Raw genomic sequence first — 26,735 nt, 5'->3', positions numbered from 1 at the left:
TTGTCAATGATTACTTCACCAAGTGGCCTGAAGCTTATCCTATTCCTGATCAAGAGGCAGTCACAGTAGCTGAGGTAATGATACAGCACTGGATTTCCAGTTTCGGAGTGCCTCTTCAGTTACATTCCGATCAGGGAAGGAATTTTGCCTCGGCAGTAATCAAAGAACTATGCAAACTACTTGGCATTGACAAAACTCAAACGACGCCATTGCATCCCCAGTCGGACGGAATGGTAGAGAGGTTCAATCGAACCATCCTTAATAACCTCTCATTAGTGGTTTCCAGAAACCAACAGGACTGGGACAAGAAATTACCACTCTTTTTACTGGCTTATCGCAGTGCTGTCCACGAGACTACCGGCTATTCTCCATCACAGATGCTCTTCGGTCGTGACCTTCGTCTGCCTTGTGATCTATTGTTTGGCCGCCCTCCGGATGCTCCTTCATCGTCTGAGGAATATATTCAAGATCTCCAGACCCGGTTTGAAGTGATGCACAATTTTGCACGAGAGCGAGTCAACTTGGCGACGGAGAAGATGAAGACCCGATACGACACAAGAGCTACTGAACATCAATTCCACGAAGGAGACAAGGTGTGGTTGTAGAATCGGACTCGACGGAAAGGACTTTGTCCGAAATTACAGTCACCTTGGGATGGGCCGTACACAGTCCTAAACAGGCTGAATGACGTCGTGGTTCGGATTCGTAAGTCTTCGAACTCTAAACCTAAAGTCGTTCATTACGACAGGTTAGCTCATTACTATGGCCATAGTACATAATGTAAATAATTGTAAATAGTATAAGACCATGGTCCGTTTTGTTTTTAAATGTGTATTTGATTTGTTTTATGTATTGCATTTATTGTTCATGTTGTTTATTATTGTAATGTAATGCTTATTAATGCATTTATGCCACAGTTGTAAGTTTAGCATCCTGTCCAGGGATTGTACTGCCCGGGACGTGCAGTCCTTGGGAAGGGGGCAGTGTTACGAATTTGGTATTTAAAAAGCTAATGTTAGTTCAATTACAAATTAAATGATTTTATTTCTCGCGCAGTGCAGCGCGTGACGAATATTAAAAGAAAGCTAAGCCGTAAAATTGAAATTACAAGAGCGCGTGCATTAAATAAATAAATATCTCTTTTTGATTTCGAGAAAGTACTGGAAAATTCTAGCGCGTGATTTTAAAATCTTATAAAAGGAGGAAAACATCTCAGTTTGTAGTAGTTGCTTAGTTTGTTGTTGTTTAGAAAACTGCTCTTGTTGATTGTAGCGAATTCGCGGATTAGCGTTCTTTAGCTGTTTTTAATTGCGTTCTATTGGACATTTGAGTAGTTAAAAGATAACTACTGTGAGATATTGTAATACTGCATGATAATTTGAGAAAATTTAAGCATTTTTGTTGTGATAATAATAAATTTTTTTTGTTCATTTTTCATCGGACTTGTGCATTCATTTCATAACGAACCCGTACGCACGCAACAATATATTACTTCATTTTTAAAGTTGCTTGGTTACATGGATAACTTGATTATTTGATATGCTTGATTTAATAGCTTAATGTAACCCTTATAACATAAAGAAGAAATTGAATTTTACAACTTCAGAGCTTTTGTGATTTATTTCCATAACGCCGGCTCTTATATAAGGAAACAAGTAAAGTTCTGCATATAGAAAGAAACAAGAACGTTATACGGTTACTTACCCTCCTGTTTCTTGTTTTTGTTATAAACTCTATGACGACTAACACACAAGCACTGCCAGTACCAGCCAAAAGTACCAAAAAGATGCCACCAACATTGACCAAATTTAACTCATTAGTAACTTTTCCTACTTTCTTTTCTTCCGGTGGACAAGGTTCTCCTTCTGGAGTCCACCAACGTTCTTTCAGAGCATGTAAAACACCATCTTCTTGCAGCCTTAATATAACGCTGGAGAATGGAGTCGTATACGGAGAACCTAAGAAAAAAATAAAAGATCTTATGTTCAAAATATGGATTTTGGTCATCCCAGTTATTAAAGAGCAAGTATTTCTTTGCTGGAGAATAAAATGTCATGAACCCTGAGTTAAAAGGTTCCTTTCCCAGAATGAATATTCATTGTCAATATTTGGAAGTAATTTTAGCAATGCGTGCTCCTTTAAAACGATTTAGATGCCTTTATTGAAATTCAGTATAATTCTGAAATGTTAAACCCAAACTTTAAATTTTCCAAATCTTTATTCAAAGGAACTGAACTCAGAAAAGCAGTTAGAAAGGTGTATAAAAATAAAAATAATTTATTTCCTTTGTAGTGCATTTTCTGATTATAGAACAGCAAGAATTCAAGAAAATTACTTGCCTTTGTACCTAACACTAGAAACATTTGCATTAAACAGTAAAAGACTTTAAAGATGGAACCTGAGAATGAAATAAAGAGAAATAGAACAGTTTTTCTTATACATAATTTACTTTCAATAAGTTTGTCATGACCGATGATTGTGGGTTATTTTCTTACCTTAATCGGCTTCAAACATCAAACACAGTTGTGCTATTTAAACGTTTTTATTCAGAGTAATTCAGTACAACAACTATAGCATTTTATGTGTCTCACAAAACTCTTTTAAATATTTTTGTTTTAGTTTTAAATCATTCAGCGCGTTCCGCGTGATTCGTTTTGAAGTACGACATAGTAATCGTAATCGTTTTCCGTGGTCCGTTTTACTGTTTTTTCTCTGCATGTCGCTGACGTTGGCATCCTTGCTTTTCACAGAAAGCGCCAGTGCCTCACAAAGTTCATACAAATTATAATTATTTCCATATAAAACAGCAAATATAAAGGTGCTACTGGTTGCACGGATTTTTGGCGATTTACTTTGGCTCAATTGTTGGCGCGGTTTTTACAATCGTCAGCCATCTTGAAAAACACCGTTTTTACGTTATTTTCCGCATAGTAAAGTATAGGAAACTTTAAAAAAAATAAATATCGTTAAAAATAATGAATTAATTTTTTTGTTAAAATATTACGTAAATTGAATATCGAATTAAAAACCATCATACCAACGTTTAAAAGAATTAAAATATTACTTAAATTAAATACTTTAAAATAAGTAAATAAGAACGCACAGTAGAGCTAAAATGACAGCAATTAGTTTATTGCCGGTAAAAAAGGAGGAATGTCTAATACTTTTCTTACCGTTACAGCGGTTATTTCTTCCAACATGACCACGATACCATATACGGCCGTCCTCAGAATTGGCTCTTCCAACGACTGTGATCTAAACTTCATTGAAGAAGCAATTAACGAGGTTTCCTCCAAAAATTTTTAATAAATTTCCTCTGACCTTTGTAAGAATTTATAAATAAATCTTTGATTAGGAAAGCCAGGCTGGCCAAAATAAGGTGTTAAAGGACAATTTTTTGATTCCGATACCAATAATTCTTGGTACTTATCAGTAACAACATTCATTATTCAAAGAGACATTTTTGAAGGAATTCGAAGATATGAATTAAATTTTAAAATGGCGCGGTAATGCACAAATTTTCGTAACCTATCAGGGAGCTGATTACAGCTCGTTAATACACAAATATTCTATAACCAATCAGAGAGCTGATTACATCACGCCTAGAATTAAAATTATTTAAATAATCATACATAATAAAATAATTTAAAAAAGAAATGCAAAATTAAATTGATTTTTATTATTTAGAAGCCATAAATAATATTTAAAACACGGAATTTATGTATAATAAAACGCATTATTTTTTAAATAAAATGACAACAAAGTATCGGTTACCATAAATAACTTATTCAGCAATGGGTTTACCATAAGTCGTATTACTCGCCAAAAGAAAAATCGCCAAAAAATCGTCAAAATCTGTGCAACCGTCTACCAAAGTAGCCTTAATATAAATGTATGTTTATCCAGCGTTTTCATAGATATAGTGCATTTATATTGAAAACACGTTTCAGGTATTTAAGGAATCTGCTTCAAAAGATCCTCTTGTAGTATTTTTATTTTAAACTTGACTGAATCCGAAAATTAAAAATATGTTCGTACGTTATTAGGTATTTTAAAAATATTTTACATTAAATTAATTACGAGTGCCGCAATAATGTGAATTACAGGACTGAAACTCTTTTCTGATCTTACGAGTGAAGAAGTAATATCGCTGTCTGAAATATATTTATGTTACTTTATGTTATAGGAGAATTATATTTATAGAAGGTAAGCTCGTCAAATATTTAGAAATGCCTATTTTAATGAATGCATCTTATACAGTAATATAATTTATACAAAAGAATATTAAATTATGAGCTTTTATAAAAACATATTTAAATAATTACAAATATGTCCATAAGATGACTAATAAATAGCAATTACATTATGTCTTACAGAAAGTTAAACTGCTTCATAAATAAATGTTGAATACTGTTTCTAAAGTGTTAAATCACCATACCCTCTTCACACCCGAAGTTAAAATATTTAATTTAAAAATAATTCGTGAAGTTTACATGCTTGCTTTCTGTCTATAGATGGGAAAAAAGAGAGGTACAGATATGTGTACCTTGGGATTCAAATAAGTAAATAGTCTCATATTTTATCACTTATAAATTTTAATATTTAAAGCCGCCATTAGATTAAAATGTGAAATAAAACATGAACGTAATATAATTTCACAATAACATCCTAATGTACGATGGTTTTATTAATTTTAAATAAATTTTAATTATATTTTATCTTTATCATTACATTATTTTGTATGAAAATTTTCAAAATAATTGTTTTTAATACACATAAATACGTTTACATTTGATACAGAATATTCTTGTTCTTGTTATGCACCCTGGCATTCTACGCTTAGATGAATTTTTGGTATCTATGGGTCTTGGTTAGTGATTTACACCATCCAGACTCGTGTTTTTTCCTGGTAGGAAAATTACTTTCGTCTGCTTTCTTAGGGAATTCTTCCTCACCTGAACTTGAAGGAAAGCTTAGTCTCTCTCTATTGATTATTAAATTTTCTTCATATCTGCGCAATGCTGATACATCTAGCATGCCATATTCCATGAGGAATTTAGCACCCGTAAGATTGTTTCGCTTGTAATAGCGTACATGCATCGCCCAACACTTTGATATCACCAAATCCACAAAATGGGAGAAAATTCGAACTGGCCATTTTTTTTCCTCTCAGTACACCGATAGTACGTGAAAGGAATCATTTGATGTTCCAAAGAAATGTTTTGCGGTTAAGTCAAAATAAGGCATTTTCCCTTGATGGGATTTAAAAAGGTTTGTACTTTCCAATGTTTATCATCCTTTTCGTGGAATGCTAAATTAGCTGCAAAATGAAAATTTTAGGGCAGAGTGAATAGTCTGTCTCTTGCCATTGTTTCATGAAAACATCTTATTGATAGGTTTCTTGGCCAATATAGTTCTGCTTGAGGGAATTTCAGTGAGCCCATCTAAGTATTCAGACCAACAAATCGCATTATTTCATTTGCGTTCGTGTTTACAGATTTATATTTCTGATGAACAGAATAAAATTAGTTTGGGCAGCTTCTTCTTCAAAACATTCCACTCTCAGGTATTCAAAACACGAAGCCAAGGATGAAAAAGGCTCTGGAGCATTCTCAAAGTCATCCTGCAAGCATATTAACTTGCGTAACTATCAGTTACAACTAATAACATGAAATAACAAAGAAATTACAAACAATAAATTATATTAAAAATATAAAATCAGGTCTGTAATAGCTATACATTGTCTTTATTTTGATGGGTCAAAGAATATGAAGAATAGAAGTCCAATATTATGAATATTATATTTTAATTCAAAAATAAAGCGAGAAAAGGGTAAAAAAAATCTATAAAATACAAGTAATTTAATATTACAATTACATACTAAATGTATATAATCACCTGTGCCGTCAGTGAGCTGTTTCTGAAACATAAATTTCAGAAACAGTAACTGAAATTATGTAATATTAAAAAAACGTATGACAGTATTCAACTGAGCCTAATTTCCCTAACGGACTGACGTCCACGTATGTGGACCAATACACATTTCAATGCATTGCCACAAAAAATAATTTTGACGAACAAACAACAACGTCCAACGTCAAACAAAAGCTCTAACCTAAATAGCTCTAAATATTCACTTTAAACATTAATTAAATTATTAATTAATTAATTATTACTTATGTTTTCGAAGACTTTTCGACGGCGCCATTTTTTCAAAACAATCCGTTTGTAAATCTGATTTCTTCAAAAGTATGCACCTGTGCTGCCAACCATTCGTAAAAATGTTAAGCTGAAACATCCTCGTACGCGGTAATCGAGTTGCAATTGAGTAAAAGTGTACTAGAATATTTCCAGCATCGCAAAATTGAAGGTCCACATGTGTGGACCTGTAGAGTCAAGAGGTTATAATCAAAGCAAGAGCACAAAACAAAATTTGTATAATAGTTGTGGTTATATGCTGTTGGATAGTGTACTCTCAACTCCCTAGTAGTTTGAATAATTTCTGTAAATCATAAGCTTCAATTTATCCATATAACTCTAAATCACAATTATGCAGGTGTAGGCAACAGATATTTATGATCGAAATGATGGTTATAAGGTTAAGTTCCTACAGTGATAAAGAGTACAATTGTATTAGGAGAGGCGGAATGATGTGATATTTTATCTTTCATGACTATTACAAAAGCATTTGTTTTTCTTCCATGTTGAAATGATATTCTTTGAAACAGTTCATAGCTAACTGAATGTATGTAAGATTTTATTTTCTAATTTATTTATTAAGATAGCTAAACAAGCTTGTTGTTCCTGCTAAATTTCAATGAATTCCACTGATCCTGCTATTCAGTTCACTTTTGAACTTGGGACTTGCAATTCTCTTCCTTTTCTCGATTCTGGTCACACGTAACACATCTAATTTCAGTACTACGGTTTACCGTAAACCATCATCGGTTTGCCTTCCACCACACTTCAAATCATGTCATCCGACTAAATAAAAGTTCGCTTCATTTTATTTCTATGTTTTCCTTGCTCTTCAAGTTTGCTCCTCCAAACTATTCTTTGATGAAGAACTATATTATTTAAAAGCACTAGCTATTGACAGGGGCTTTTCACCCAACATTATTAATCAAGCAGTTAAAAAGTTCTCATCTCAACACACCAAAATGCACACTCTTCTTTTAGGAGATTATAAAAATTATGTTGTCATTCCCTTCTTTCCATCAATTAGCTATAAAGTTGCACATATTTTGCAGAAATTTAACTTTCGGGTTGTTTATTCTCCCATCAATAAAATTCCCAGTTCCATACTCAAGTACCCCATTCCGAATATGAATTCCTGGTGTATTTACAGGATTCCTTGCCAATGTGGCTTAATTTAAATTGCCCAAACTAAGTAAGTAAGCCTTAAAATTTCGTGTTAAGGAACATGAGGCATATGCTAGAAAAAAGGAAACACAGAAGTCTTTTGTTGCGCAACATTGTTGGTCCGAAAATCACACTTTCAAATTTTCTGCTGCAAAAGTTATTCAAAAAATATCTTCCATTGGCGAATTGGATTTTCTATAGGCATTTCGAATTAAAAAAAATCTTTCTGTTCTAATTAACGACCCTAATTCCAATCCATCTTTACCTTGGGCCTTTAAAGATATTATGTTTTAGTTCTGGTTTCATTAACAGTTGGCACCAGTGGCTTATCTCCTGTCCAGGCTTTCTTATCGTATCTAATCGTTACATCTTATCTCGTTCTTTGTGCTTTTCAGCTGAGGATGATGGTTCAGTAAAACCATCGAAATTAGTCCTGTGAAATTTTGAAAATATAACGCTGATTTTTGTTGTTTGACTTCCAAATTAGAACTTGTTGTTAACCTTTCGGAAGTACACGGTATTCAGTTTTTAAATAGACTGCTCTTCCTTTTTTTACAATTTAGGATTTTGAGCCTACTTTGTTTCCAAGGACGTCCAGGTACTTGTATTTCTCCACTGTGTATAAGAGGTGTTACATATTCTCCACTGTATTCTTGTAGAAGGCGCTGCGTGTGCTCTGTTAGTCGGTGGCAGGTGAGATGCAAATTGTGGATATATCCATAATTATTTAATTACTGATAGTTTTGACGCTAAAAAGTTTTATGTTACGTTATTCTTGCGCATTAAACACACTAAGTCATTACAATTACATTCAACGAGAGGTTGTTAAACCAGTTTGATGACATTAAAGAGCTTAAATATTTTGGAAATATGACCCAGTTTAATGACTCGTTTTTTAAGAGAAAATGTTTAATAATATGACACTGTACGCAGAGAAAGCAACCGATTCGCGTGCACTGGGGGAGGGCAGGATTTTGCAACGGATAGCAGATTTTAGGAACTGCACAGATTCCCCCCCCTCGATGGTTGCATATCGCGTCTCGTAGAGTAGTTTCGTAAGACTTCGTTCACATTATCATTTGTGTATATACCTGTGACCGAAACAACTGAACACAGAATTCTGAAAGCCTGCATCAACTTACCGTGTCTGCTTTGTATCTTATGGAAAGTACTGCTAGATGTACCATGTCAAAGTGATAAATTATTCTTCCTTGTTAGTTTTAATTTCCTTTTGTATTAACTCTGTAAGGTTAAGAAACCTTACAGAGTTGTTTTGTGTTGGTAGCATATTTTGTTTTTATTTCTAGCAGTAGCATTCTAGCAGTAGCAGATCTAGCATCTTTCTAGCAGTAGCAGATCGGAAAGCCAGTCCAAAATGAATTCAATTTACTTATTCTAGATTTGTGAATGTTTAGAAATATTTCCTGGTGGAAAGTTACTTATTTGTGGAAAGTTACTGCCTCCATTCTTATAAAATCGAATAAAAAGCTCTCGAGAATTGAGTCAGGATACGAAAGTAATTTTTCTTCCAAGATGCTATTCTCGTCTGCTTCAAATACTTTATATGCAATTGATATCGCTTTATATTTTCAGCGTATTTGCGACGTGGAAAGAAATGTATATCTATATATATATATAGTGCATATATATATGTATATATATCTGTGTGTTTGTGTGATGAGATTTCACTATCAGCAGACGAAACAAAATTCCTTTCTTCACAAAACTAGAATAATCCGATGAAATTGCAGATATAAATCAGAACTATATTTGTTTTAAACAATTCTCAGAAATAAAAATGTATTAGAAAAGTATGAAGGAATAAGCTTCGCAACGCCTCCATCAAGTCTCTATATATAAGAGGAGCGAGATATATTTCCAGCACTTTCCCACGCAATTTCTGTTTGGTTCGTTTAATTTCTTATGCAAAAATGTAGTATCTCGTTGATGAATTTGTTAAAAAATAGGGTAGGAGCTTAAATGTTCTAGAAGACAATTAATGAATAAAGATACTCGTGTAAACAAAGATGACATTTCTAAAAATGAAAATATGTGATTTTAGAAGATTTGAAAAATAATACGTTATCGATTTAATGGAAATTTAAGATGGGAAATTATGATTAAAAATAATGAAAAGCTTAGTTTTGTCTTAAAAGGACAACTAAGAGGTCCATTTTAATCGCATTTACAAAAGTTATTAACGGAAAACGTGGTTTACATTATAACATTTAATTAGACATAAAATTAAATCTCCGAGAATATGGTAGAAAGTTCTAGCAATAAACAAAATGAATCTGTAGGAAAAAAGAAAAGGATTTCAGTTCTTCCGGAGTGTAAAACCTAGAAATAACTGACTATAGATATTACAAATCAAGCATAAATGCGATTTTTTAGCTTTTCTGTTCTTACTGCAACAAAAAAAAAATTAAGAAATGCAAGGCCAGTCATGTTAGGTCACAAGTTTCAGAGATTAAAAATTATATTGTTTTATCATACGAAACACTGCGTATAGTTAGGTTAGTTTAGGTTAGATATTGTTAGGTTAGGTTTAGTTTAGGTTAGGTAGTGATAGTTTAGCTTAAATATAAGTGCAAGGGCCACCTATTATTTACACTGAGTAAGTAGGTAAAGGCCCCTTACGCTATCTATCCAGATTATCATCGCCTTCCTGGGGCCCACGATGCTGTTCTGGTCATAGTTGAATTGCTACTCTTATTTATTGCAACCGACGTTGCAAGCTTTGCCATCACTGGCGATGCTATCAGTTGTCCCGTTTTACGTTCGGACTTGAGCAGGTGGGGCATTTACACCGCTGCCTATATTATGTATTAAACATAAACTGTTATTTCTCTGTTGCAGAAGCAGCGAAGCAAAGTTATTAAACTCAGATACAATTTTATGTGTGCAACTCGACAGGAAAGCAATAAGCTCCACTAACAACATAAAACAGGACACTCACAAGTAGTGCAAATGGCTAATCTTACGTATCTTTAAGCAACAAATGACCAGGTGTGATGAGGTTGCAATCATTTCGTACGGAGTTAAATTCCTTGCCCCCCCACCAATCTAAGCAGGATAACATATTATTTAACTATAATTGAAGTGTGAATGGAGTAGCTAAGTATTAATGAGGTTTACCAAATGTTAAACGCAGAAAGATAACAGTAAAAAGTGCAAATAAATGTACGATTGGCGCTGCTTAATATAATCAACCTTAATTTTATCATTCGGATAATAAGAGATAAGAGTAAAAAGTGCAAATAACTGTATGATTGACGCCGATTAATATGATCGCCCTTAGTGCTATCATTCGGATATTGTTATTGAATTGATGAAGCCTCGTCCATTTGCATACAACAATCTGTATGATTGCTTATTGTGATCAACATGTAGGTTAACGTTACCAAAATAATGCAGAATTAACTTTTTAAAATTAAGTATTGTCTCCAAAATGTCGCCAGATAAGGTAAAAATAGTGTATAACATCCCAGTTTGACCATGACGACAAATAAGGAATGGAATCGTGAATTATCTTCATTTTAAGGCAACATTTAAAGTCTTTTAACAGAGTCTCAGAAAAGAGAATGAAATACTGTTTTAAGCATTTCAGACTTTTAATAAATCATAAAAAAAAAGAAGATGAAGAACTAAAAACATCTTCATTAACATGAAGTGAAAAATGTAATGCCAGGATGGATACTGATGAAAAATATCAAATTGTAGATTCAAAGACAGAAGATAGTAGATTCAAAGAAGATATTTACCTGTCGCTTCCTGAAACTAATCCGAGTGCATCATGTGTTAAATCTTTCTGAAGATGAAAAATTCGGGAAATTTCCTGCAAAAGCTGAAAATGAGGTGCCGTACGAGTATTACGATTATAGATAGATAAGAAAGGTGTAGTATCGGTTACATATCCTTCATAAAAGTTAAGAACAGTTCAAAATATTGACTTTCGTGTAAGAATTCCAAACAATACACAGTACACGAACATTTTTCTAATTGAAAATCTGTGAAAGTAAGTATTTATCTGTATGTATATTTATATTAAGTAAGTATTTATATGTAGGTATATTTACATTAAACTAGTTAAATTACATAACTTTTCGAAAAATGCTCTTCTTATCGCTCAACTTTATTAAAAGATTTATAAATAAACGTGATCACGTCAAGATGTGTTTAAAAAATTCACACTATAAACAATGGCTTGATAGGTTGAAGGAAACATAGTAGTTTCAACCAGTTCTTTATGAAATTATTCAATCATTTATTTAATTTGGTCCAACTAGGTTTATACATGATTTTAAAATTTATACAGAAATTAGTACATTTTGTCTTATTTTGAAAAATACACTATAGTAATAATGATTGTAAAACTCATCCACATTCTCAAATCAACGAAGCTTTACTAAGGCTTTCATTTTAAGAACTGGTTATTATACATTTTAAGCAAAATCATCAAGATTTCTAAATTCCCTCAGAAAGTCGAGTTTAAAAATTTGTTTACCTTATCTTCAAAAATAATTTCGCTGAATCAGCTTATTAATAGCGTAGAAGAAAGCATGTATGGAAGTATGTGAGTGTATGTATGTGTGTAAACGTGGCGGATTGTTCGGAATCGGAAATCCATGGCGCGGTGCTTGGTATGGAGGAAATTTTACAAAGATCCCAGATCTTATTGATTGGCTAGTTGTAAAGCTGGATCTTTCATTTTTCGATCCGAATCTTACGGCCTCTTTATAACTATTGGAAAATTCACGACTTTGTAGTGAAAAGCAAAATGTGTACGTGATATATTAGAATTTCATATTGCTCTTAAATATAAGAATTAGAAGAAAGCTGTGCAGATAAATTCATTTCAAAGCAAAGCTGATGATTTATATGAAAATGCTAGCATAAAGTAAATGAATCAAACAACAGGATAAGTATGATTGAAATTTAAGACCGTTATAATTCGAATAAAATAACTTGTTTAATCATAATCGGTTATTAATGCAAGATTATGAAGCCCTAAACAGCTTTAAAAGCTTTTAAAACACATAAAATTATAGTTCATTAATAACAGAATTTAACATGTATGCTTTTGTCTTAGCCTATAAACAAAACTGACGTTAAGCAAAATTAAACGTGGTTCCCAAATTTCTTCTTAATATAGATTTAATTCGAGGCATGATTTCATCTGGTATTTCTGTAAAGTCAGCTGAATTTTTATGCACTTAAAATTTCTTGTACAGAAAAAAATCGATTTTATGCGGCGATTTATTTATTAAATTAAATAATTACTGATCGGAATAAAAAAAAGTTGCACAAAACTCTTCTTCTGTAAATAGGGAAATGCTGATGCCAAAATATTTTTTTATATGACCTGTTGTTTTGCGTCTTAAAAACGCACATAATTTTGTAACAATATTTTTTATTCCTATATATATTGAAAAATAAGTAGAATTCAGGTCTATAATACCTGCAGCAACAATTATCCTGTAGAGAGTATTCGCCATTTTTGGTTTCGAATTAGATATTACATTATAAAGAACGCATATTATATATTTGCACATCCATAATTAACCGAACTTTCGCTTTGTCACATTAATATATCGTAAATATCGGTACAGCATATGTGCATGAATCGTTCAAGTTGGGGGGATGGAAGAAGAGCGTATTTATTATTTACATTCCCTTCTGTTTGTCCTGTACCTCTGACACTGCAAAAATATGTTAAAACTTCACACGTGGCATTAAGAAAATATCCTCGTTATTAATGACACTTCAATGTATTATTTCTGTGCAAGTTGAAATAGGTATATCTCTTTTACTTTTCATTAATTTATTTCTGTTATATTTCATTAATTTATTTCCGATATGTATTACAGACGTGCGAATTAAGTTTTCAGTTTGCATCTATAAGAAGTATTTACACGAAAATAAAAGTGTACAAAAATGGTGCTCAATTTGACTCAGATATTCGGAGTTTTAACACAACGTTAAACATTTTTTTTCTGCTTTCAAAATGGAAGCAGTACAAAACATGGAAACTCTTTTGGAAAGCAGCAGTTTCAACACAAAATTCCTTCAGCGCGTAAAATACAGTGTAAGATACATTACTTAATTAAATGTAGTCTTTTAATGCAGTTTATTCATGTTGAAAGTAATAAATGTAATTTATTTACGTGTGATAATTTGCCAGCTTAATCATTTTCTCAGTCCACTGTTTACTTTATTCGAAACATTGAATAACTATATATTGACTTTCTAGTTTACTATATTTTTAAGATGCATTTTATCGAGCATTTTTTACCTGAAATATTCATTCTGAACCGGAATTCTGTTTCTGTTATTTATAATAAATTTAGCGGCTCTCAAGTTTTCCCATATCTCAACTTGTGGGTCATTTATCTGTACTGATATATTTGCTGCATAAAAAGTAAATATGAATTTCACCAGAAATTCAAAATGTTTTCATAAAGAGAGTGTAAATTACACAATCTCTTCCTTACCTTGCACTTAAATTCTTGTCTCATAATACCCCATCCGTATTATTAAAACCTTGATTAGAATTATAAAATATATTAATCTTCTGAACTCTATTACCGGATAAAGCTGGTCATGGAACATTTTTGGGACTTTATGTATAGTAATGCATTCTTAAAGATAGTTTGCTTTCTTACATTCCTCAATAATATGCCATCATGATGAATGTAACTTTATGAAAATAGAAACTAAAATGCTGTTTAAATACAGGTTTGAGATCTGAGAACCGTGCCGCTTAGAGGGGTAAGCAAAAATATAAAATTAATTTTTATATAAATAATCAACTTTCTTTCAGTAACATTATAGAAAACATTCTATTCTAGTAACATTCTATTCTTTGAAAGTGCCATGTCGTGTGGCAAACCAGGTAACTGAGGAATAGATTGAATATAATTTTGATGAGGAACAAATTTATATATTCTTCGACCAGTTATACCAGAAGTCCATTCTTGTCGCCCCTTTGTCAAAAGAAGTTTCCATCTAAATGTTTTAATACTAGAAGGAAGAGGATAAACATAGATGGGACGTTTTACTGCTTGAGCTGCCGCTTGGGCTTGTTGATCCGCTAGTTCGTTACCTAAGATACCGTGGTGTGCTTTGACCCAGACGAGATTCGGACGTTGGGAAGCAGGAAGGCGTAGTAAAAGTTGTTGTATTTCTTGAACTAGCGAATTTTCATTGAAAAAATCTATTATTGCTTGCAAACGTGATGCAGAATCTAAAAAAATATTTACAGTAAATTTCTTAATTGAATTTAACGAATACGATAGTCGAACTGCTTTGCGTACTGCAATCAACTCAGCTTGGTAAACTGAATTTTTATTTGAAAGCCGTTTGTTCCAAGTGCATAACTAAAAAGCATTTTGAAACAAGCAGAGACCACTTCTTGTTTCTGAAGACCTTTGTGAACGATCTGTATAAATTTGAAAATCAGAATTCAAGGGATATGATGTTTTAATGAAGACATTTTGTTGAAGATCGAATGAGGCTGGATGACAAGCATCGTTAGATTGTTGAAGTTCATAGTTATCTGGGTGAAGGTCATGATTCCATAATTCTTGGGGCTTTTGAATTAGAAATACTTTGGCTATTGTTGCTTGGTGTTGTACCAGAAGGGGAAGTGGAGGAAGGCCAGTTAGAATCTGAAGAGCAGCTGTTGAAGTAGTACGATAAACTTTGCTAATTATCAAAAGATGTGGACATCATAAAGCATTAAGGCGTTTAATTGCAGCTTGCTAAGGTGTGTACCTCAGATAGAAGATGTATATAAGATGATTCTTTGCGTTATTATTGTATACTATAATTTCAGAAACTTCGAGGGTGAGCCCCAAGAGAGTCCAGAAACCCTTTTCATTGAGTTTTGAAGCTTGAGAGTTTTCTCTCTAAAATATTGGACATAGGGGATCCAAGATAAGTGATTATTTATTTTGATTTCCAAGTACAACAGATTTTCAACAAAAGGAATTGATTGTCCACTGAGTTTTAAGGTTGGATTTCTTTGTAGAGGCGTTGTCTTCAAATAAGTAGAACTCTAGTTTTAGTGGTTGAGATTCTTATTTTATGTTTGCAAGACCAATTTTGAAACTTGTCTAAACAATATTGATCTTTGGGTGTAATGTCATGGCGACCACCTATAACGATTAAAAATTCATCTGCGTAGACTATGATTCTTATATCTGGCAATCCTGTAAATTCATTGAAGAGAGAATTAGCAACGAGAGTCCACAGAAGAGGACCCAAGCAGGACTCGGCGGACATCCCTTTTGAACGCGATGAGTAAAAACATTATCTATAGCAGTTATTTGTACTAAGAGATGAGAGAGATAATTTTTAATAAAGTCTACTAAGGAAGAAGGCAATCGAGAGCTGTCATTATTTCGTAAACATCCGGCCACAAAAGTCGACCGAAGGCGCCTTGTATATCCAATGATATCATAAGTAAATGCTTATTATTTTGTCGATTTGTGGTTAGTGTTGATAGTAGATCTGATAAAGCATGCTCAGCTGATTTGTTTTTGGTAAAGCCATACTGCTGGGTGGAGAGAAGCTGGTGTATATTATGAATGCAAAAAAAGACCATACCTACGGAGCTCTAACACAAAAGACAGAAAAACAATACGAATGGAAAGGAAAATATAGATAAAAAAATTATGTGATAATGCGCCCAACCGGGATAGTGATTAGTGACCCTGGCTACCGAACCGAAGAGATTGGGTTCGAATCCCGGAAAAGGAATGATTTTTTATAATTGTATTGTGTCTATGCGGCATGGGCGCACTCTAAATATGCATCCAGCCGAAAGTCTCGGTGATAGGGGAGGAGTTTTAAAAGGTTGGTGATAGGGGAGGAGGGGTGGAAGAGTCTCTGACCCGTTCACCCGGGGTGTTCTCCATCAAAATTTGGGGCGGGACTTAGCAAAGTCGTACTGTCACCTGTATGCTGCTCAATGCTCTTTCCAAAAACAGGTGCCATTTTGCTCGCCTTGCCACGAAGCATTTCATGAGCCTGTTCTAATATTACTGTCAAAGAAGTGAGATAAGTGACAACAACATAAATATTACGTACCTATGGAAGCTATTTCTTTATCCTTTTAAACATCCAATAGCAGAGAAAAAAACCTTTTATCATTTTAAATTTAAGAATATCGAAATTGTCACCGAGAACATCATTGACGCTTAGCATCCAAATACCGGTAAACAAAAGGGAGTGTGGGGGAAGGGGGGAACTGACTGAATTCTGGCCTCGGGTTTTGGGCTTCATGGCTTCATACATCCATAACTGATCATCTAAGGAGGATATCTCTTTATACGTCTACATATGTTTTTGAAAAGTTTTACAAATATAAATTTATTCTGCCTAAAATTCTTATTTTGAAGTTTCCATAACACTCTCATTCTCACAAATATGTCATCTTGCAATCCAGTTTCGAAAATATAAGGACCGTCTATCGTTCTCAATGCAGCTAGGAGATCATTCTCAGAAAAGCGACGCAAAACCTCACATACAGCCCCATTAATGAGTAGACGTAGCTAAACGAATAGCGAAAAATAATTTTAGCAAATAGTAAAACAAAATATAAGCGAAATATAGCGAAAAATAAAACGAAAATAATTTTATCCAAAATTAATAGTTCCGTCATTGTTGTGCCTCAAACTACTGAAGCTATTGTTTGAGCTATTATTTTCGATATATCTTCGATGTTTAAATCTACGAGTTTCTATAATTTACTTCATGATACTTGTCAGAGCACGCTGATTCTTTTTACTTGCTTTTAGAGATTATCAATGATATATTAGTTTTTTCGTATTTCTTCCTTTGAAGTTTCTTTGCGCTTGATGTTATTGAATTGACTTATTGATTTTAGCGATTATTAATGAGGCACTCGAGGAAACTCAGAATTTTTAGTGTACATAAAACCCACGTGGATTCCTTTGAAGATATGATCAAAAGCTTAGATTAAAAGATGCGATTTAACTATAGTCAACATCTTGGCATCAAATTATTTCGCCATTCTGATAACGGTACTCTGCTATTCAGGAGGTCAAAGTCATTTAATTAATATGTTGTTTTCTCATATGTCTCTTGACAGAGCGGCATTAGGGCTAGAAAAAACTTCATCTAATAAGATATTAATATTATGAACGTCTAACGATCAATGAGTACTATTAAGAAAGTATTTTCGCTAGCACAGCAGATAAGATTATATAGTGTTCAAAGCCAGAAAAAACGTATATTTGTGTTCTAAATAAACTACGTTACTCGTGAAATTGTGAAAGAAAATGCTCGAAGCTCTTCTTTGAAGTCAGTTCAAAGTAAAAAGTAAAAATAGCACTTAATTCTGACACTGAAGTTCTGGATTATTTTATCGAACAGTTCTTAGTGCAAACTAAGGTTTAATAACCAGGATTCTAATTTCTTAAAAGTAACTGGAGATTTCTAGGAATTTTCAGATCTCTCTTTTCCGTGAAAACGCTAATTAAACGTCGAAGATCTACATACTTTCAAAGTATCCCTTTGACTGCATGTATTCAATTACATAATTTGATAAGGACAATTATACCAGAGGTGTATGAGTAAAGGAAAATAGTTACAAACAACTATGTGTGTGAGGCCCATCAACGGTCCGAGCGATAAAGTCGTTAAATACTGGTATGTTGGTCCGGGGCTTGAATCCCGGCAAACAGGCTGGCTACATGGATGTTTTCGTGGTTTCCCCCATGTGTAAAATGTATACGAGCCAGATTTCCTTAAAAGTTCTCCCGAAGGTATCCGCCCCTTTAGGCAGGTAACCATCCAGCTATTTGCCGTAACGAACGTAAATAAATAAATAAATAAAAAAACGATTATATATCTGAGAAATAATTTATACTTACAAACATTTAAAACAACTGTAAACTCTATTAACAAAAATATGCAGATTGTTTATTTCTGATAATTAATTAGCTTTTCAGAGAACCAAAAACTGGATTTCAAGTCGCTCACTTTCTTGTATTATATGCAGCTGAGAAACACTTGCTTAAGGAAAATATCACGCAGATTCTTATAACTGAGTTATTTACGCTAAAATTGGTGCATTTATTTCAAAATAGCTTTTTTAAAGCCGCTGTCCGTGTTGTTTCAAAAGAATTGCTATTAAATACGTACTTAACAAACTTAGATGTAATAAATTCAAACTCAGAAGGAATGACCAGGAAATTGGAGGCGAAGGCAGATTAAATCTTCAGTTTTATTTTCAGCAAGAAGTTGCGGCTATACACAAGTCGACACATTAAAAGTAACTGTTCCAAATGGCTTACATTTTTGATAACTTTGTAGCAAGAAAGCAGCAGCAGACAGACAGCAGTGTAGCTAGGCCAAAGCGTGGAAAGAAAGTGCGTAATGTTCAGGATTAAATTTTAGTTCAAACTGAGTTAGTATTGGTTCTCAAAGCATTTTGATTGGATAGTTAATATTGCTGTAAAATTATTATTGGCTGTTTGAGTTTTAGTTCAATTTACATCACCAGAATTACGCAAGAGTCATATGACACAGATTTTTCTCGAAATGACGCAGTGCAAACAGAAGTTACTATTTTTAGAATAGAGAAGGAAAATTAATTTACGCTGCTAATGTAAACTTTTACATATTTATTTTTCTTACATACCCATAAAAAAGCGCTTTTACGGAGAAAAAAACGGCGACTTAACAATATTAACCTCCCATTTACTGCACAAGAAAACAAATAATGTATAGTAATGTTATGTATCTAATCAGATACATGTACGCTAACATAAATACATTCTATTAAAATATTCATGGAAAATTAAAGTATGTATATCTTTACGTAATAGTATTTAACTGAAATTTTGCATTTGTATTAATCGCTATCACAAAATGGTTAGCTGAACATAAATTATAGTTTCAGATTTAAGCGTAAGCTAAAAATAAACTAATATGTAAAATTAAAATGTCTGTCTTAGCCAAATAATCTGAACACACTTTTAAAGAATTGGCAAAATGTTGCGAGAAATTTACATGGGACTACTTTAGAATAATTCAGAAATTTGAGCATATCCTGATATTATTTTGAAAACTGTTTCTGTTTCTAATGTTAATTCCTGAAGCTATACTTGCCTGACATTAGCATAATTTCAAATTACATAACATTAATTCCGAGCAAAAAACTAAAAAGATAAAGTATTCAATTTCCGCTTTCTGTTAACTGCCATTATTCTTTTACCAATAACCAGATATGTTTGTTTTTCATTAACAGCATCATGATGTTCTTTAGAGCGTTAATCAATGGTTTTTTATGTTATGTTAATGAATGCTTTTGTTAGCTAACGACGTTGGAAAATGCCCGAGGATCTACAGCAATTGAATCACTTACGCTTACAAAATGCAAAATTAGTATTTTTAACCTCAATTATTTAGTTATAGAAGATACAGGAAATGAATGAGCAAGCTTGAAGCAATTGCGTGACTGTTTTGCTTTTTCAGCGCTAAATGTATTGAAAGAAAAGTGTTAAATAAGTTTCACTGCACACGAAAGGACCGCCTGAGGCACTACGTTGTGTCACTTAAAAAAGCAAATGGTGTTTGTGTGGAAAACGAGTTCAAATTTGCATCTGAAAATTGGAAGCGGAGATTATTCGCTTTTGTTCAACAAGTCACGATTTGCCAATAACTGGTTACCATAGTAACTAAAATTCCAAATATCTTATTTTAAAGAACGGACATAGATACTTAAGAAAATGTTTGTTTTGCAAATGAATAAAACAGGTGTTATTTCGTTATTCTAGATCAGCTTCGGTATTTTGTAAACATGAAAGCTGTTTAAATGAATAGCAGAAAGCTGAGACATCATGCACCAAATATTCGTGGATCACACGTCAGCTAAGCTAAAGGAACTAGAAGGAATGTTATTCAGTATACAAGAGTGCTAAATATGGTTTAAATTACATCTTTCCATTGCGTTTTTAAATACTGCCTTCTCGCTGTTTCTTTTTCCTTCCTTGTACGAAGTAAAAAGGGAGTATTGTAATCGCGAAAAGTTTCAGGCAGCATATTTCAACGAAAATGTCCATTTTGACCGCTTTCGAATGGAATTTAACGATAAATTTCCATGATATCTGTACGTAAGGACAGCATAAAATACTATTTTCCTCCAAAAAAATTATAAAACTGCTTTTAAATAAATTCTGAAGAGAATTTTTCGTGGCGTCTGTACGAACGTATGTATGTACGTACGTACGTATCTCGCATAGCTCAAAAACGAGTAACCTCAGAGAGTTGAAATTTTGTATATAAGACTACTGTAACATGTAGATGTGCACCTTTTATTTTAACTGCAATCGGCCGAGCTAAACGTATATAAATATATTTATATATATATCCCTATGTTACAGGGCTCAGTGATCTCAGTTTCTTTACTCTTATATGTTTGTAAACTGTACATTTTTTGCTTTAAAAATGATTGAATTATGCTGTTCTTGTCTTCCGGTTAAGGTTTTTTATGCCTTTAGTAAATTTGTATGCAACATTTTTTGAATTATCAACAATTTTAAAGTTGTTTAAGTGCCACTAAGCCTAATAATGTTTTTGATGGCGGCCATTGCTTGTTTACATTTGAAACAGCAGAGTAGTGGATTTGTTGCCAATCTAGAGAAACGTAGTTTCGCAACAACAAAGATAACGCCTTCATTTATTATTGCGAATTAAATCAAGATAATCATTTCTAGAATTTTTTCGAGGAAATAAGTGTTTGAGATTTACTTCGTAATTTTTAATACAGATATTTTGAGTTTTTATGTGTTTTTGCCTTGTCGCGAAGTAAGAACTGAATTAGTTGAATGAGAAATACTCAATCGTCTGTTAAAAACTGTTTCTTTTTGTTTTGTTTGCTTAATTTCTTTTATACATAGCTTTATTGTAGTATTTGAATAGAACATGTGGCAACGATTAGATAATTCTTTAAATGATATACATTTTGTGCATTCTGAGTTATAATATGAATGAAATATAATACTATTAAGTGAACCTAGCTCCAGAGAGTCTCTATGGTAAGCAAATACAGTGACTTTTAAAGAATGTATTTATTCTATTGTGGTTTATGCGCTGTCGGCGAAGTAGGTTTAATTCAATCCTATAAGTTTAAACGAAATGCAACAAAAATGCGTATAATTTAATATTCCGTACAAGGAAGTCATGTGGTGTACACATCGGATTTTTTTTTTCATTGTAAAGTCATCGTTCATACTTTCAAATAATTTTAACAAAGTGCGTGAACCACATTTGGCGTTATTATCCCTTAAATTATGCAAAACTCTTATCAAATTAATTATTTAACAGTTTTAAAATAATTAAAAATTAACATGCAGTGCAAGAAAAATTATCTCTCGGAAACGCCCAAAGCAACTATGTTTTAATGTTTCCCGGGAAAAAAAAATATTTATTCTATTTCTGTTTTGATTTAGCATCGCGAAAAGAATATAAAACCAAAATTTCATTTTTGAGTCTATAAATTATTCTTCAAATAATTCCAGTTTAGAGTGCTCCGTGAAACCCTAGTACGGTTTCACAATTAAAAGTCAACTGAACTTAGATAACTAGATATTTTGTATTTTAGAAACAGTAAAACTAATAAAGAAAGTGCTAGAAATATGAATTTCTGCTGATTTTAGTATTACAAAGTGATTTGAAGAAGAAAAACAAGTAGAAAAAGCAAATAGTTGTTCGCTTAGCATTTTTACATTCCGGATATTTACATAAATTTGCTGTTATAAATTGCAAAGTTTTGTGTGGGAATTAATGAAAGAATTTATTCATCGGTTTGTCTTGAAACTATAATTAAAACGAGTACAAAATTTTCTGGAACAATATTTGAATGATTTTGATTAAGCAAGTAACTGAAGGAACAGAAACATAAAAGTGAGAATCTTGTTGTTTTTCAAATAGCGGGTCATTTGAAACCTGACGCATTACAGGGGAATTGGCAATACTCCTTCTTCATTTATCCTAATTACTACCGAGAAAATTTTCCCAGATTGCACCCTAAAGGAGATCGATTTATATGCGTGAGAAAGAGGAAATTCCATCATTCCTAAGTTTTCATGCCTCTGGTGACAGATCAACTCAAAACCTTCTTTCCCTGTTACTAAACTTTTTAAAAGGACTTTCGCGTGCCAGTATTTTAAGTACCCCCTTGCCTCACAGACACTGTACACTTACAAAAATCTAAGCCTTCTCCGGGATTTGTACCAAAATTTAGTGAGACAGTAGCCAGTATTGCTAACCACTATACTAATCAGGGCAGCATAAAAGAAATAACTGAAAACTGTTAAATCCATTTTATAGTATCCGGCCATATATTAGTTCTTCTTAGAATGTTCTGGATATAGTTGCACACTCAGTATTTTATAAATAAATAGTATAATTTTATGTTTTAAGTTATATGTAAAGCATGTATAGTTACCTCCAAGTCCATGATATTAGCCAATACTGACCGGTTTAATAAGTGACCTACACATGTATAAATTAGTATGCGTTCAGTCTTATTGCCACTTTGGGTGATTTTATAGATTATCTAGTCGTATATTTAGTTACACTGCAGTTACGTGAGCTGCATAGTAAGTTGCAAATAAGTTTAGCAGTTATCACTGCTGTCATCGGTTTTATTGCATCAAACATTTTATGCTGAACTGTATCTCTTCCTATAATATCTATAGAAAAATTTGTTTCCGGTCCAACGGAGCCTCTGAAGTTATTTATCTCACAAGACAGAATCGTTGTTACCTGTCCGCATGTCATAACTTCTTCTCAGACAATATGCCTTGCTCTCCATTTTCATACGGTATAGGATAGGCTAGAATGTTTTATGAACAAATTCAAGATAGCGTACTTTGTCAGATCGGAATAACGACTGAAAAATGGCGAGTTCCCCGTTTGAGGCGAGGATCGAACAGTGGCCAACTGGTGAAGTCGCTGAACACCAGTAATTTGATCTAAGTTTGCATTCCAGCGAGTGGTTTGGCTTCATCTTCTCTTTCGTGGTTTTCTCTGCATGTAACACGAATAGGAGTCAGTTTCCTTTATACAGTCGTTCAGGAAGGCATCCCTCTCCCTTAAGCAGATATCTCTCGCTTGCGATGCGAAAATCAATAAACCGAAACAAACCGTCTGAGGAAAGTACTGAAAGCCATATGTCTTGTTATGTAACAACATTGGACATTGTTCAGAACATTGTTTGGAAATTTTTTATGACATAGTCTTGTTTCCATGCTTTAACGTCCAATTTTTTGCATTCTGTAAACTGATAAGCGTTATCATAATTTTTATTACTTTTTAATTTTCGCTTTGACAAGAAATCGTTGTCTATCTAGATCATCAAATAGTCACCTTCACCGAAATTCAACTCTTTCACAAAATTTGTCACTTTAATTTTACTACTAATTTTGGTTTGGTTTATTTAATTACGGCAAAGCACACTAGAGCTATATGTCTAAGGGAAAGAATGCCTTCGTGGAGGACTTTCTAAGGGAAACTTGCTCGTATACACGTTACACATGGGGAAAAACAGGAAATTGCCCATGTAGCCAGCCCATTCGCGGGATTCGAACCTCGGACCAAACTACCAGTGTTCAGCGACTTTACCGCTCGGCCGTTGGTGGGCCCTTTTACTACTAATAAATTAATCAGTTGGACCACATTTTCAAGAAAAATTATTAGTAACACGCTTATTAATCGAAGACGCATTAAAATATTTGTACAGATGCACTAGATATTCTAAATGGAATTTTATATTTATTAAAATTCGTACAAATAATCAAGCACTAAGTCAATTTATTAATTTTTGTTTTAAAAAAGTAATGTCAAATACTCAATCTAATCTTTTTACTGGTAGCGTTATGATAGTATTTTTCTGAGTCTTCTACGTGAATTATGTTGGATTTCTATCAGTTTCAGGATTTGTAAATTTTGTAATTATTTTATACGATGTAAAATGCTAGTTTCTTCTGGCTATTTTTGATTTTACTAACAATCTAAGTTTTGTTCGTAGTTCGATACAAGTGAAGATTGTATACTTTTCTTTATACATATTAGGCCATTGGTAAGAAACCAATTAATTTTTATTGTTTGATAAAATTTTAAAGCCAATTTTAACTACAGTAGACAAATTCTGTCGCCAACCTTATGGTACCCCGGATCCCAACTAATTTTCCCGCCATTTTCAAATAGCATCTAACATGTCTGCTGACACAATCTCTTCTCCTAAATATTACAACTTTAGTCGCATTCCATTATAATGAAAGTTGAAAGACTCTGCCATTTTCCTGTCCGATTCAGTTTAGCAAACATATAAGTTGGCTTTAACTCATTTCTGGCCTTTTTAATGTATAATGTTTACGTAGATTTTTAAAGTCAGATATACTTTACGAATTTATTTTAGTAATAAGAATGGTTAAAATTTAATCTTATTTTTTCTTACATTTTTACACTGTTTTACCTCCTTTTATGTTTATGACTTCCGGAATTGTTTTACTATGAAAAGCAGCGAATGTGTCGGGGAATTATAATTTATGCAAGACTATTTAAATATTTACTAAAACAATTAAGCTTTGTTTTTAACTTGTATTTTGAATCCAATTGGCGAACTTATAAATAGTTACTTTAAAATGTACTCTTAAGATATGTTCTTAACTAGTACTCTGAATTCGTTTTGGCTCAATATACACCTGGCTTGTTATTTTACAATTGGTTCTAGCAGATTTATATGACGAAACACATTCGCTTATGTGAATTCTTGTAAATTGATCAGAAATAGGTTTGTCCCCCTTGAAAGGTCAATTAGTTTCCGTTTAATAGCAGTAACTGCTTCATTTTTTCTTAACGCTTTCGTTTTATACCATTTTCGTAAATTTACTTTTAATTACATTTTTTTACTTGCTCTAGACAATACTAATAAGCGTTTTAACCACAGTACATATTTTGTAAATAAAGAAAACTTAACTTAGCTTTTTTTTTATAAATGGTAAGAGACTTATAAAATACAACTTCTTTAATTATCTAAAATTTTATGTCTTTTTACTACACACATTAAGCACATTAAACTACTGTATCCATCTCCAGTTTTTAGCGTTAGGTTCTTAAAATCTTTAAAATTCTTGCATAGTTATTCCTTTCCTCTCTTACACATGTATTTTTACATGCAAAAAGTTGTGAAAGGTTACATGTGCAAGATTGTAAAAGTTTGTAAAAGATAAATTGTGTTTGCATAAATGAAAAGAAGTATTTTACGTCATTTTTAGATTGATGCAAAATTTAAATAAATCTCAGATGAATGTATAGCTATTTACCTGAAACCAACATCAAACAGGGGGAATTTGAGCAGTTTTTGCAATTCAAGTTCGATTGCAAGTTTAATTAAAATGCAATAAATTCTTCATTCAATGACTTTGAATTCTATAATTTGGGGAAACATTATTTATATCTCAGTAGAAGAGCATTCGATTCAAACAGATTCTTTAAACAGAAATTGTATTTATGTCGATAATGTCACGTACCTATAAAACGTTTCATAATTTGCATAAGCATAAAGAAAGTTCTAATCAATAATTTTTAATCTACTAGGACCAGAAAGCATTTTTTTATTTAAGTTCTTAAAAATCAGTTTTCAGAGCTCAAGCTAAGATTCAAAACACGACAAAATAGGAACAGGAAAAATTTACCTTGTGGCGTTGCAATCCCGTATCCTTTTGTGTCAAGAAGGCCCCCTATTTGCGTGAGCTCACAATTTCTCTGAGTTTCATATTCAATAGATGTTGATTCCATGAGGAAAGCATAGTCTCCCTGAAGCACTCTTTGCACGCCTTCTCTGTTTGACTGGGTGAACACAGAAGGTCGGGCCGACTCCATGAAAGACCACATTTTCTGGTACACTGGTATTTGTGAATTCTAAAGTAGAACGGACAAAGAATATTCCCCTTCAGACTTTGTTATTAAAATTCAGAAACTAGCAAGTGGAAATACGGAACAGTTAAATGGTTTATTACATGATAAAGAAGTAAACAGCATATATAATATTTACGTTTTTTTTAAAATTTATGTTTTATCCTTATCAATAAAAACTGAAGTTATACATTTTCCTAGCGAGGGAATGCTATTATACTTCTCGACGTCTCCATAACACGCTTTGCAAAAACATTAGGATTTTTTGGATGCAAGAAAGGAGAAAAGGCTTTTCCGAGAATCGAACCACGGACTTCTGGAATACGCGCCCAGCATGCAGGCCATAACACTACGAAGGCACGCTAAGAAGGCAAGAGAAATACCTTATATACTCCCCCATTTTACAGGGCGACTGGAGA

General features: G+C 32.8%; 1 protein-coding gene across 1 annotated transcript in view; it reads right to left on the bottom strand.

The window, feature by feature from the left end:
• Window positions 1-1,513: 1,513 nt before the first annotated feature.
• LOC118197896 (glutamate receptor ionotropic, kainate 2-like) overlaps window positions 1,514-26,735 on the bottom strand; it is a 533,731-nt gene continuing 508,509 nt past the window's right edge. Inside the window, exons 13-15 of the mRNA XM_085809703.1 lie at window positions 26,097-26,322; window positions 1,705-1,958; window positions 1,514-1,567 (exon numbers count right to left, since the gene is read on the bottom strand). Of these exons, the coding sequence (XP_085665829.1) occupies window positions 1,514-1,567; window positions 1,705-1,958; window positions 26,097-26,322 (534 nt within the window). The remainder of the gene's footprint in view (window positions 1,568-1,704; window positions 1,959-26,096; window positions 26,323-26,735) is intronic.

The sequence above is a fragment of the Stegodyphus dumicola genome, chromosome 2 (assembly GCF_044657685.1).
Source record: "Stegodyphus dumicola isolate Sdum_Otavi_A_Nest chromosome 2, ASM4465768v1".
Classification (NCBI taxonomy): Eukaryota; Metazoa; Arthropoda; class Arachnida; order Araneae; family Eresidae; genus Stegodyphus; species Stegodyphus dumicola.
Note: the sequence above shows the minus strand (reverse complement) of the source record. Positions and strands in the feature narration are given on the sequence as shown.